The sequence below is a fragment of the Oncorhynchus kisutch genome, linkage group LG28 (assembly GCF_002021735.2).
Source record: "Oncorhynchus kisutch isolate 150728-3 linkage group LG28, Okis_V2, whole genome shotgun sequence".
Classification (NCBI taxonomy): domain Eukaryota; kingdom Metazoa; phylum Chordata; class Actinopteri; order Salmoniformes; family Salmonidae; genus Oncorhynchus; species Oncorhynchus kisutch.
Genome location: NC_034201.2, coordinates 4,398,310 through 4,411,594, shown reverse-complemented (window position 1 = coordinate 4,411,594; position 13,285 = coordinate 4,398,310). Strand labels below are relative to the sequence as shown.

Here is a 13,285-nt window from a genome sequence, read left to right as displayed (position 1 = left end):
CTGCTATGCGATTGAGAGCAGTTAATTATCAACTGTTTATTTCCCATTTCCCTTCCACTCATTTCCCCTCAATCCAAATCCTGATTCTAATTGGATTTTATTTTTTCTCCACATTTCTCCTCTTCACATCAGCCTAAACATTCCTCTGTCCATTCCAAGATGGCTGTCAGCTTGTTAGCTCTGTGGAGTTTCAGGGTTGTTAAAAATGAATAATGTAATGTGACCAGGCTAGATGGCCCAGATAACACCAGTGTAAAGAAAACTGCTTTATAAAAGTACATTGTGTTAGTCAGAGCATAGTGGCTATATTCTACACACCAAATGTCATTGTTATAGGGTCTGCAAGTCATCCTGAACAAGTACTGTAGCTGACATGCTATTCACAAAATGTCCAGTGTCATGTTTGACGAGATGGTTGCAAGAGATTATTGCACATGAGGTGATCTGGTCAGTTTTTTGTGTTGTAGAATGTAGGTAGAGATTGAAATCTAGGTTTAACCTGAAATTGCCCCAGGGCCAGGGAAATTATAACATGATCAACATTTGCCAAGCAATTCATCTTATTAGTTCTAGATATTTAAAAAACAGTTTCTTTACAACTCTCTAATTCTAAGTTTGGCGTTTCAGTGTCTGACAGTTTTAGGAGAAGCCTTGATATTTTTTATAGCTGGCTCACTCACAGCAGTAGTGCTGTTACAATTATCCAGTTTGTAAATCTGTGAATCTTGCACACACAAAACAGCAATGCTTTATTTATTGGTTGGATTGACTCTGTACTTTGTTTGGGTATACCAAACATTAGGAACACCCCCTCACCCCCTTTTGCCCTCAGAACAGTCTAAATTTGTCGGGGCATAGACTCTACCACAAGGTTTTCGAAAGCGTTGCACAGGGATGCTGGCCCATGTTGACTACAATGCTTCCCACAATTGTGTTAAGTTGGTTGGATGTCCTTTGGGTGGTGGACCATTCTTGATACACACGGGAAACTGTTGAGCGTAAAACAAAACAGCAGCATTGCAGTTCTTGACACAAACCGGTGCACTTGACACCTATTACCATACCCAGTTCAAAGGCATCTTTTGTCTTGCTCATTCACCCTCTGAATGGTACACATACACAATCCATGTCTTACATTGTCTCAATGGATTCACTGGTTGCTTTCATACATTTCCATGCAGAGCCAATGTTAAATCTACAACCTACATTTGCACAATACATTTCTGTCTCTGTTTTCCAGGTACTTTTCCAAGTGAACTGTCCAAAGTACCACACAAATGTCATTAAAAAATACACATCAACAATTGTCCCTTTTTGCCCCTATTTGTTGTGGAGGTCTGTTCTGCAGTGTGCAGCAACAACCTGTTCCCTGTGATCTGGCCCCTGTCCAGACTCCTCCTCGCCAGCCCTGTGTATCTGCCAGCCAGCACTAACAAAGGTAACCATTGTTCCAAGGCAACACTTGTAAATACTTTGTCTCTCTCCATATTCTGACCAATCACACACAGACACAGCTGGGTCATTGACTTCTAGGTTGCGTATCAAATGGCACCCAATTCCCTACATAGGTTGCTGGTCAAGGTAGTGAACTATGAGCCCTAGTGCACTATATAGGTATTAGGGAGCCATTTAGGAAGTAATCCTACACTCACACAGCCATTTTGTAATTTCTTACTCACTGACTCTCCACAACAACATCCCCTGACTGAAATCTCCTGGTTACCCCCGGTTACCCCTCACTACACCTGATGCAAGAGAATGTTTGGTTTAATGAATGTTGACCTTTCACCTTGTAAACCATAAGGTTTTATGCCTGACTGATGAAAAGACATAACTAGGACATGTTTATGCATTTATGACAACCGAACTGCTTCCTCACCCAATAACTTTGAGTGATGGGCATTAGTCTTTGCGTTTATTAAGTACATTGCAAGACACTGCAGGCCTTGTGCATTGCTGTTCATAAAAATGGGAAGTGTCTGTACCTAATCAGATGAGCCTAACTTGTATACCTGTGTTTTGTTACTATATAACTAGATTATTTTTTTTCACATAAATCAAGACCATGCATTTGGCAGTGTATGACCCTTTCCATCATAGTCTGTCTCTCTCTCTCTCTCTCTCTCTCTCTCTCTCTCTCTCGTTAATCAATAAGGAAAACAGAGGGCTGCTTTTACTCTGGATTGGTCTACTGTCCTGGTATCTGATCCACACAAAAAAAAGAGGAAGAGAAACTGGCTTATCAGAAACCTGACCAAATACGGAGAGAGGCGAAACTATCTCTAAAGTGCAATGATGTAAGATATGCAATGAGGGAGGAGTTGCGTACACGGCCTTACGCAACCGGTTGTTTCGGGTGCCCTGTAATTTAAATAATTGTACATTTAGTATGCCTATCAACTCTTCTGGAATAAGATAATTCAGAAAACCATTTATCTCTAAGGTCCACTACCTCACACATTACCTTGTGGCTACAGGGTAATGAGCTTCTCATTTAGGTCCTCTTTAGTGAACTAGTGAGAGAGAGAAATGTGCACTACAGTATGGCAACATCCTTGGCCCAATAGGAAACCCAGGTGTAAATTGAAATGCAAATGAGATAATTAGTTCATGATGTCAGAATTGATCCAGAATTCTAGGGTGAGAATGGGCCATCCCACTGGGCACACACGTTAATTCAATGTCTATTCCATGTTGGTTTCATTGAAACAACGTTTATTCAACCAGTGTGCCCAGTGGGATGGGTCTTTAAAGCGAAACCAGCAGTTGAAACATTAACAAAGCATCCTCCCGGTCCCTGTTTCCATAGAAAGCTGAGGGATGGGCCTGGAGAAATGTATCAAAGAAATGTCAGCAACTCTGGTATGCTCCCATGGTGAATTAATCAGACACACAAAAAAAAGACAACGTTTTGATCCGAGTTTGATCTTCGTCAGGTCATAGACAAATTAATAAACAGAGCTATGGATGCAAGGACTGACCATCCATGATATCAAAAATAGTTTTACCATGTTTTGAAGCTATATAGTGTTAGTTTACATTTACTTTGTTTACAAAAAATGTAGTACAACAAGCTTATATTTGGGGTTCTGATTGGGTATGACAGTTGAAATAAGCTCATAAGTTATATTCAAGTATCAATGGGTACATATAATGAATTTTTAATTACAAAAATGTATGTAGCAACTGCAGATTGCCCCTTTAAAGGCTTACTCTTTAAAGCCTTTGTAATATTACTGTAATATTACTAAATAAGCCTGTCATGGGAGAAAGAGGATAGGATGACACTTGGCAATATAGAAACCAAGGTGTGTTTCTTGAAAGATGGACTCTGCTGGTTTTAGACTATAGCTAATAAAGACACAGGATATGTTTATCCTGTACATACCAAATACTAATGTAACAAGGGGACTTAAGTCATGGGCTAGATGTGCATTTTTACATGGCACAATATCAAAAAAAAATATGTGAAGCATTCAGATCGACATCAGACAGATAAACCTGTAAGAGATAGGAATGTTTTGTCAAACATGTTTCTGTGATTGCAATGTTCTCTTTTGGCTGCCTCTAATGAGCATTTTTTTCTCTCTCTGTTTAACACACACCATATCTACTTTTACTACTTCATGCACCTCTGGTGGAGGCAGCTCACAATAATGGCTGGAACGGAGCAAATGGAATGGCATCCAACACATTGGAACCATGTGCTTGCTGTATTTGATACCATAATACTTATTCTGCTCCAGCTATTACCACGAGGCCTACCTCCCCAATTAAGGTGCCACCAACCTCCTGGGATGCATCTGTTGGGCAGTTAGACTAGTTCAACAGGCTGCTGTTTAAATATATACAATAACTTCTGTCCTGAACTCTAACTGCTCTTTGTCAAAACACCTGTGGCAGGCAGTTCAAACAGTGACAGGTACCGCTGTTTGTTTTGGGTCACAAAAGATAGAAAAAGATCCCCTCTGAAATTTGAAATGTATCCTATCCTATCCTGTTTGTGGTGGGAGCAGGTTTGTTTGTTCAGTGGGTGGACTCCAGCCCCTTCAAAACCTGATCTTCCACAAAAATGTGCATTTATGTCTATTCAACTGCATCTAATGTAGGGCCTATGACATCTGAAATTCTGTTCACTTTTCCAGTTGAGTTTGAGGGTGAAAATGGGAAAAAATGTTTATATTTGAAAACAATGCTGTATCTCTATCTCTGTATTGTAGTCTCTGATCAGCACACAAAACAATGATTAACTGATCCAGCCTACAGTGTAGTTTGTACACTATCAAGTCAAATACAGTAAAAAAAATAGAATCAGACCAAACACTGAAATCCCCCAAAAATGCAGGCATATTTAGCAGCAGTTAGTGCCTCCCTGTGTGATACAATTCATTCATTCTCCCTGCCTCAGCCTATCCCCTATTTATTTTTTTATTAAAAAAAAAATCTCCTTTCAGCCCGCCCCCTCGCTCTCTCCCCCTCCCTTTAAGTCTCCTACAGCCTTTGCTCAACCTGTTTATCTGAACTGGGCTGAGCTCTACATACTCTCTCAGGCAGCACAGGGGTAGAGCCTGCTTTCAATCAATAACCTCTGGAATTCAGAAATACAAGTAGGTCCTGTCTCTGGCAGGCTCTGCCACACTCTTGTGGACGGCGGACTCCCTAGTGCACTGGTTAGATCCCTCTGTGGATTCCTCTGTCTGTCTGCCTTTCTCTCTCTCTACAGTTCTGAGGAGTGTTTGTGTAGTGTAGTGAGTAGCGACGATGGCTGATCCCACGTCTTCGGATTACTTCAGCTGCCCACTGTGTGTGGGGCTGCTGAGGGACCCCGTGGCTATCCCCTGCGGACACAGTTTCTGCATGGACTGCATCAGCGGCTACTGGAATGAGGCAGACTACACAGGGATCTACATCTGCCCCCAGTGTAAGATCACCTTCACCCAGAGGCCTGTGCTCAGGCCCAACACTATGCTCACCAAGGTGGCAGAGAAGATCAAGAAGACTGGTGCCAACCTCAACCTGAACCTCACACCCCCAGGGAACACCTTTGCTGGGCCTGCCGACGTGCCCTGTGACTACTGCTCTGGTAAGAAGCTCAAGGCTGTTAAGTCCTGCCTGAACTGCCTGGCCTCATACTGTGAGAAGCACCTGAAGCCCCACTATGAGTCAGCCACATTCAAAAGGCACAAGCTGGTGGACGAGCTGGGGAACCTGGACAGAAAGATCTGCCCCCAGCACCAGAAGTCCCTGGAGCTGTTTTGCCGGACTGACCAGATGTGTATCTGTGCCATCTGTACTGTCAGCGAACACAAGGGACATGACATCGTCTCAGCCGAGGCAGAGAGGAGTGAGAAACAGGTAAGGAGAAGAGACACGTTTCTTTCTATCCGAGTGTCAGGCTTAACTGTGAGTTTTATGGGAGTAGCCCAGACCTTCTTGTAGGTTTACAATTTTTCACAGAATGATTTGTATTTTGAAATCAAAATATGAATAATTTAAACTGAAATCAAGTGTGATGTCAGGATATCTGGATACTTTACATACAATGTAAATAACTTGTTCAGTCGGTCATATGGCAGAAATCAGTACTCACAGAAGGTACAAGGCACAGTCACTTTAAGGGGGAGTGTTCTAGAACTGACTCAAAGGTTAACTGACTAATGGTTTATTCACCAACACCTCCTTCCCTCCTAAAGAACCACATTTCTCTCAGTGAGCAAACAGAACTAGGTAGTTAGTCAGAGGGGAAATACGGGACAGGGATGTGAGTGAGTGGCCAGTGGATTATGGTGGTGCGTGTTGATGATACAGGAATGTGGGGTTAGGCAGACGCGTAGTATTCCCAACCCCCACTCCTCCACTCCACCACCTCTGCAACGTTTGTACTTTGACCCAGCTAGCTCACCAACCAGCCAGCGTTACCACCCACTCCTGCAGGTCAGGCAAGCACACTCACACATCCAAAACAAGTACAACTCTCTGATTAGCTGTGAGTTTGATCGAGGAATGTGCTCTTAATATGTGGTAAAGTTTTGTGGTGTTCCAGCTGTGCTTGATGAGACAGTGTTCCCAATCTGATAGCCATGTTCCTGGCTTACAAACAGGGGTCTCAAGTCCCAGGAAGACCCAAATACACCAAGGACAGACCCAGGGTTTCTAGCCTGGTGTATTTGGGGCTATATTATTACAGAAACTAGAGACTCTAGTTTCCTGGACTGAACTTTGTAACCCACCTATGGGAAGGGGCTGGGTTTAAGCCTGGTAGTGGGGATGGTGATAATGGAATGCAGTTGTACCAGAATGCAGAGACTGAATCAAGGCCTTGTCTAACCGCATGTCCTATTTATGATCAACAAACCATTGACCTGACCATGACCAGCCACTGCGTCCAAATCAGTCTCCATTCGAATGGACTGCCAGAATTGGCAGTCAAAAGCTACAGTTTTTAAAGCAGCCACAGTTGGGCCACATCACACTAATATAGAGTATGTTACTTTTACATTAGTATCACCAATATCTATGACATTAATGTATATCAAGGACATTTATATGACATCATCGTAATACTGTGAAGAAAAACTTTTTACAAAGGCCATAATTCAGCCTTTCTGTTTGCTAAATGGGGAGACTGGTTCCTCTCATCCCCAGATTTACAACCTGACTCTCCTCTCCCATGGCTTCACTCCTTCTCTTTCACACTACCCTCCCTCTCTTCCCCCTATCCCCTCTCCCCAGATTCCCCACATTCCTTGAGCTTATCTTGAAGAATGGGCTGGTAGGTTTTGAGTAAAGGCTGAATTAGCTCTCCCTCTCCTCTCTATACTGTATAGGCCAGTATGTGTGCACCTTAAACATCTCTTTAGAAGTCAGGCTCAGGCATACAGCAGTAGTTTCACATTCCTGGCATGGTCAGGATTCCATGAGGTTATTTTTTCCCCCTCCTTCGGAGGTAAAGCCGCCCATTCTAAGTAGATATTTAGAGCTAAGCTTGTTATGGGAAAAACGCACTATTACTCTCATAGTATAATCGCATCTTTGTCACATAAGATATGTTTTTTAACTTCATAAAGAAACACAAATGACCTATTAACTAATAACAGTATGAGAAATAAGCATTCGATCTTAATTGAAGAGTATAACATAAACACATGCAATGCCCCTCAAGATAACGCTGTACACTGTCACTGTTAACCACAAATAAACCATTCAGTGACATTACATAATCAAGGCCAAGTTGGAAGGCATAACAAATCTAATGATACTAATCGTGAACTGAATGACATGCAAGGCCCTTAAATATTCACTCACAGGAGGCTGCTGAATGGAGGATGGCTCATAATGATGCCTGGAATGGAGCAAATGGAATGGTAACAAACACATGAAAAACGTGTGTGTTCGATACCATTCCATTGATTCCGTTCCAGCCATTACTATGAGCCCGTCCTCCCCAATTAAGGTGCCGCCTGTGACTCACTTGTAAGAGGTATTGTGTTGATGATTCTGTGGTGTCACCTCAACAGAAACTCCTGGGAGTTGCTCAAGCTGAGATCAGACAGAAATGTCAGGACAGGGTGAAGGAGCTGGAGGAACTGAGAACAGCAGTGGACTCACTAAAGGTAAGGAGAAAATGTATTGAAAACATTGTCTGATGATTGTCTATTTCATTCACTAACTCATAACTGCTCTGTCATGTTCAATGTTTAAAAAAATGTTAGATATCATTTTCTTGTTAAACTACATTCCTGATTCCCAATTAAATCAGAGAAATGTAGATCAAATTAATGTGTGATGACCTTCTGCATGGCAGCCTGTAACTCACAATGTATCAATGATGACTGTGTCTTGTCTAGAAATATACAACTAGCTTATGTGTATAGGCCTCTTGAACTGAGATAAATTAATCATTAACTGTGTTGTCCAGAGCTCAGCCCGGAGGGCCATGGCGGAGAGTGAGAAGATGTTTGAGGATATGATCCGCTCCATCGAGAGAATGAGGTCAGAGGTGACAAAGATGATTGGCATCAACGAGAAGGCTGCATTCAACCAGGCTGAGGGGCTGGTGGAGAGGCTGGAGCAGGAGATAGATGAGCTGAAGAAGAAGGAGACGGGACTCAAACAGCTGTACAGCACTGAGGACCACATCCACTTCCTACAGGTGAGACTGAGAGGACTACATACAATTACATACTGTATGTTCTGAATATTCTGTAGTACATACAGTACATTCACTTATAGTGGTCAGTGGATGTCCACTAAATTGTAAAGTGCAAGAAAATTGGATCTATAAAAGGTTCAATATTGCAATGATATTAAGCAGCAATCAAAGTCATGGATCTCTACAATATGTTCCTCTGCTGCTCGTTCATTGTTGGTCCTTGAACATGCTTATTTGATGACACTCATGATTATTTTTATACAGAACTTCAACTATCTGTGTACTCCCACGGATGATGGCTTTATCCCCAGAGTGTCGGTGAACCCAGACTTCTCGTTCAGCGCAGCCAGGAAAGCCGTGGCAGAGATCAAGGATCGTCTGGAGGAGCTGGGTAGAGAGGAACTTGTGAAGATCTCCAAGTCAGGTCAAAACAACATACTTAGCCTCCGTTTCCAGTCTTTCCCTTGTCCTATTTCAGAAGCAATTGTCTGACCTGTGAGACTAGAACATATACAACCAGTGTCTAACTGACCATCATTTGTTTTATATCTTAAAAACAATACACAGTATATCTGAAATTCTGTTAACAGTAGCCAAGACACAATGTTTTGCTGACTACCTTTTATATTGCCCCTCACAGTGAACGAGGTCCCTGTTTATACGACAGAAAAGAGAGAGAAAAGCAGCAGAGGTAAGTCTTGTGATCAGTGTACTGTATATATGATGTTTGTTCGTTGTGTAAAGTTAGATAACACACTAGCAAACAAAAAATGTAATGGTTTGGGAGGTGAAGGCCTATGAAGAAATTCAGTGCTGTGGATTTGAATAGACATTGAGACATTGTCTTCTATTTTCACCTTCTAGTCATAGAAGTCATGACAGTGGACAGCCCTCCTCCACCAGAGCCCAAGACCAGATCAGAGTTTCTGAAATGCAAGTACATATATGTTCAATTAGCACCTACTCTCAAACCTGGTTCCAGATCTGTTTGTGCTTTCTTACCAACGCCTATGGTCATTGTCATGCCAAACAATGACCATAGGAGTTGGCAAGATAGTACAAACCAGATCTGAGACCAGGCTTATTATCTCTTCATAAGCCTGTTGACTCAAACCTGTATCACAGAACAATACTAATGTTGACCCATTTCACATCCCTCCCCCAGACTTCTGCCAGCTGAGACTGGACCCCAGCACAGCCTACAAGGAGCTACACCTGTCGGAGAGCAGCAGAAAGGTGATCCGAACCAGGGACCTCCAGCCCTACTCTGACACCCCGGAAAGGTTTGACAGCTTCGCGCAAGTGCTGTGCCGCGAGGCCCTGTCTGGTGGTCGCTTCTACTGGGAGATCGAGTGGAGCGGGGAGTTCTCCATGGGGGTGGCCTATAAGGGAATCAGCCGCAAGGGGAAAGGATCACTGTGTCTGCTGGGCTATAATGATAAGTCTTGGAGCCTGCTGTGTTCTGATACAGGGTACTCAGCCTGGCACAACAGGGCAGATAAAGCCATCAATGCGCCCCATTCACCGAGGATAGGGGTCTACCTAGACCACTCGGCAGGGGTCCTGGCCTTCTTCAGTATAGGCAACCACATGACTCTCCTGCACAGGTTCGAAACCATGTTTGTGGAGCCCCTCTATCCCGGCTTTGGAGTTGGAACCTCGGTCAAGATCTGTCAACTCAAATGAACACTAACATGTGCCTCTTATTCCTTGGTGAAAAATATAATCACAGTTTTTTAAAGTTTGTTTTGGTTTATTTTTCACACGGTTCGCTAAGCATCATTTGTAATTTGTTTTGTTTTTCTTTGAGACTGACTGTGCCACATTGCTCTATCCAAGAGTTCTATTTTAGGAATTTTCTAAACATTTGAATGAGCAGAGGTCCTAATAATTACATTGTATTTAAACATATAACCTTTATCTGACCAAGTATTCTTTATCTAATGGTATTTTGGAAAAACTAGTATCTACATGGCCAACTAAATGTGTTTGTTAACTAAACTAACTGTTTGTTAGCTTTTTATGACAAGAATAACTATTTTCAATAAAGATGAAATATGACTACTCATATATATACACACATATTCGTCAAATGTATGCACTGCTAGAGCTGCCCCGGTCAACGCTAAGTGCTGCTATTGTGAAGTGGAAACATCTAGAAGCAACAAGGGCTCAGCCGCAAAGTGGTAGGCCACACAAGCTCACAGAATGGGACCGAGTGCTGAAGCGCGTAGTGCGTAAAAATCGTCTCTCCTCAGTTGCAACACTCAATTACTGAAGTTCCAAACTGCCTCTGGAAGCAAAGTCAGCACAATAACTGTTTGTCGGGAGCTTCGTGGTTGTCGGGAGCTTCGTGGTTTTCATGGCCAAGCAGCTTAAAATCATGATGCGCAATGCCAAGCATCAGCTGGAGTGGTGTAAAGCTCGCCGCCATTGGACTTTGGAGCAGTGGAAACGCGTTCTCTGGAGTGATGAATCACGCTTCACAATCTGGCAGTCCAACAGACGAATTTGGGTTTGGCGGATGCCAGGAGAACGGTACCTGCCCCAAGTCATAGTGCCAGCTGTAAAGTTTGGTGGAGGAGGAATAATGGTGTGGGGCTGTTTTTCATGGTTGGGGCTAGGCCCTTTAGTTCCAGTGAAGGGAAATCTTAACGCTACAGCAAACAATGACATTCTAGATGATTCTCTGCTTCCAACTTTGCAGCAACAGTTTGGAGAAGGCCCTTTCCTGTTTCAGGATGACAATGCACAGTGCACAAAGCGAGGTCCATACAGAAATGGTTTGTCGAGATCGGTGTGGAAGAACTTCACTGGCCTGCACAGAGCTGACCAATAGTATGTGGACACCTGCTCGTCGAACATCTCATTCCAAAATCATGGGTATTAATATGTAGTTGCTGCTTTAACAGCCTCCACTCTTCTGGGAAGGCTTTCCACTAGATGTTGGAATATTGCTGCATTCCAATTCATCCCAAAGGTGTTCGATGGGGATGACACTCATGATTATTTTATATATACTGCATATATATAGCATATATACTGCATATATATATATATACTGCATATATATATATATATATATATATATATATATATATATATATACTGCATGCAGTATATTCCGGCCTCTGACATTGCTCATTCTGATATTTCTTAATTTCTATATTATTTTTCGTGATTATGTGTGTATTGGGTTTAAAAAATGTATTGATGTGGGTATTACTGCACTGTTAAAGCTAGAAACATTTCGCTGTTCCTGCGATAGCATCTGTAAATGTGTGTACATGACCAATAAACTTTGACTTGATATTTGTGTGCCTTTGACCTAATCTGTCTAACATGTAATCAACTTGCAATTTATTGTCAAGGCAAACCCAAGGCTGAGTGTACCCTTAATTTTTTATTTAATAGAATAATTGTATTTTTTTTCCCCAAGGGGAACTTCAGTTGTGGCTAATTATAGTACAAATTGTTTATATTATCATCATCATTATTTTACATTAAATGACTGATTCGTTTGTGAGCTGTCAAATCAAATGAGGCATTTTTCTTGAGGAGAATCTGTTTGATGTTAAAGTTACATTTTAAGGACTTAATGCTAACATGGCCTGTTTAAGTCAACTAGGAGGTTATTATTTGCTTCATTCCAGTGACTGTTTGATGCTGAATATCAGTGAAAGCAAGCCCCACGGATTTTTACAATGGCCTCAATAGTGTTTAGTGTGAGACATGAACAGCCTAAATAATCACAACAATGATTTATTTGGGCCTTGTGCTGTGAACAGTCCTACATGACAAAACACTGTGATTCTGAGTGAGTGTTAGTGATAGTCAATAATATTAATTATTTAGCCCACCATAATAAAAACATGGTTGAAAGGATTGCCGTTACAGTAGTCTTGCATGTCTTTTCGCTAAATTAATTCATATTCCTGTGTATTTATCAACTCAAACATATGTTTAATCCAAATGAAGCAGCTTCAATTTTAGTTTTAACACCACAATGATTTCTGTATTTCTACTTCAAGACAAATGTTTGTCAAGTGTTCTCTGCTCATAGGCTTCTTCTTCTTTTTTTAAGTTTTGTGGCTGACAACACCTATTTGTGTCTGCTTCTTCTCATCCCCATCCAGTGTGACAACCTCTGACAGACTCCTCCTGACAGTACCTGTTTTAATGGTCCAAAAATATTCCACATAGTTCATATACACACACTAGGCTCACAGAATAGGTTATATTACAAACACGGTTTGCACAAAGCAGCCAACTAAAGTAATGTAGTTAACTTGATCATGGGCACAGTGGACATTTATATCTGTGATGTTCAAATTATTTATTACCCGTGTCTTACTTGCTTAAGGACCCAGTCACCCCTGTCTGTACCTGACATTGTTGAAAAACAAGTCAATAATGAATGAAGATTGTTACTCAAAGCAGCCAACTAAAGAAATGTAGTTAACGTAAGTTCAATCACAAAGTCTGGTTTGAGTGCATCTCCTCAGTTTCATTCAGTAGTACAACACAATTCACAGTGCATTTCATCATGGGCACAGTGGAAATGTATATCTGTGATCCTTAAATGTTGTCTTACCCCCAGAGTGAAAGTACCCTCAGGTCTCCTTGCTGAGGGTGGAATTAATCATGCACAGCTTCTCGTGGGGTGAGCCTGTTCTGCATGTCACGCCTCATGTCTAAAACATGGGAAAAGGACAAAGTCAAAATGTCGATGCATCTAAAAATTCAAGTGGTCCCTCAACACTCAACTTTCATCGTCTGTTCTTGTTTTCCCAATCGACAGTCTGAATCTTCCTCTTCTGCCATGGTGGATAAGCTAAATTTTCTAGAAAATACAGGGCCAGACCCGAGTGTTGTCACTGGGTTTCCGGTCTTCCCATGTGAGAGACGGAAGAAAAAAAACAACACTTTGCTAGCAAAAGTTGATTACCTAAATGGTAACATCTATATTAAAATACCATAACCCACAGACTTGCCTATAGTAAGGGTAAAATAGACTGGGCTTTTGTCTATCTGCAGATCTAAAATCCTACTATGTGGATGGGACATTCCTACTGGGCTGGAGGAATTATCTGGGATGATCAACTAGATCAGGACAGTCTAGGGTACTATTTG

At 41.8% G+C, this 13,285-nt stretch overlaps 1 protein-coding gene across 1 annotated transcript; it reads left to right on the top strand.

Moving 5' to 3' along the window:
• The first annotated feature begins 4,516 nt into the window (after positions 1-4,516).
• Positions 4,517-12,037, top strand: ftr82 (finTRIM family, member 82). The gene is made up of 7 exons (XM_020464795.2): positions 4,517-5,355; positions 7,518-7,613; positions 7,919-8,152; positions 8,417-8,576; positions 8,793-8,843; positions 9,017-9,085; positions 9,318-12,037. Exons 1-7 carry the CDS (start codon positions 4,762-4,764, stop codon positions 9,836-9,838), a joined length of 1,725 nt encoding a protein of 574 aa, XP_020320384.1. The 5' UTR covers positions 4,517-4,761; the 3' UTR covers positions 9,839-12,037.
• Positions 12,038-13,285: the final 1,248 nt, after the last annotated feature.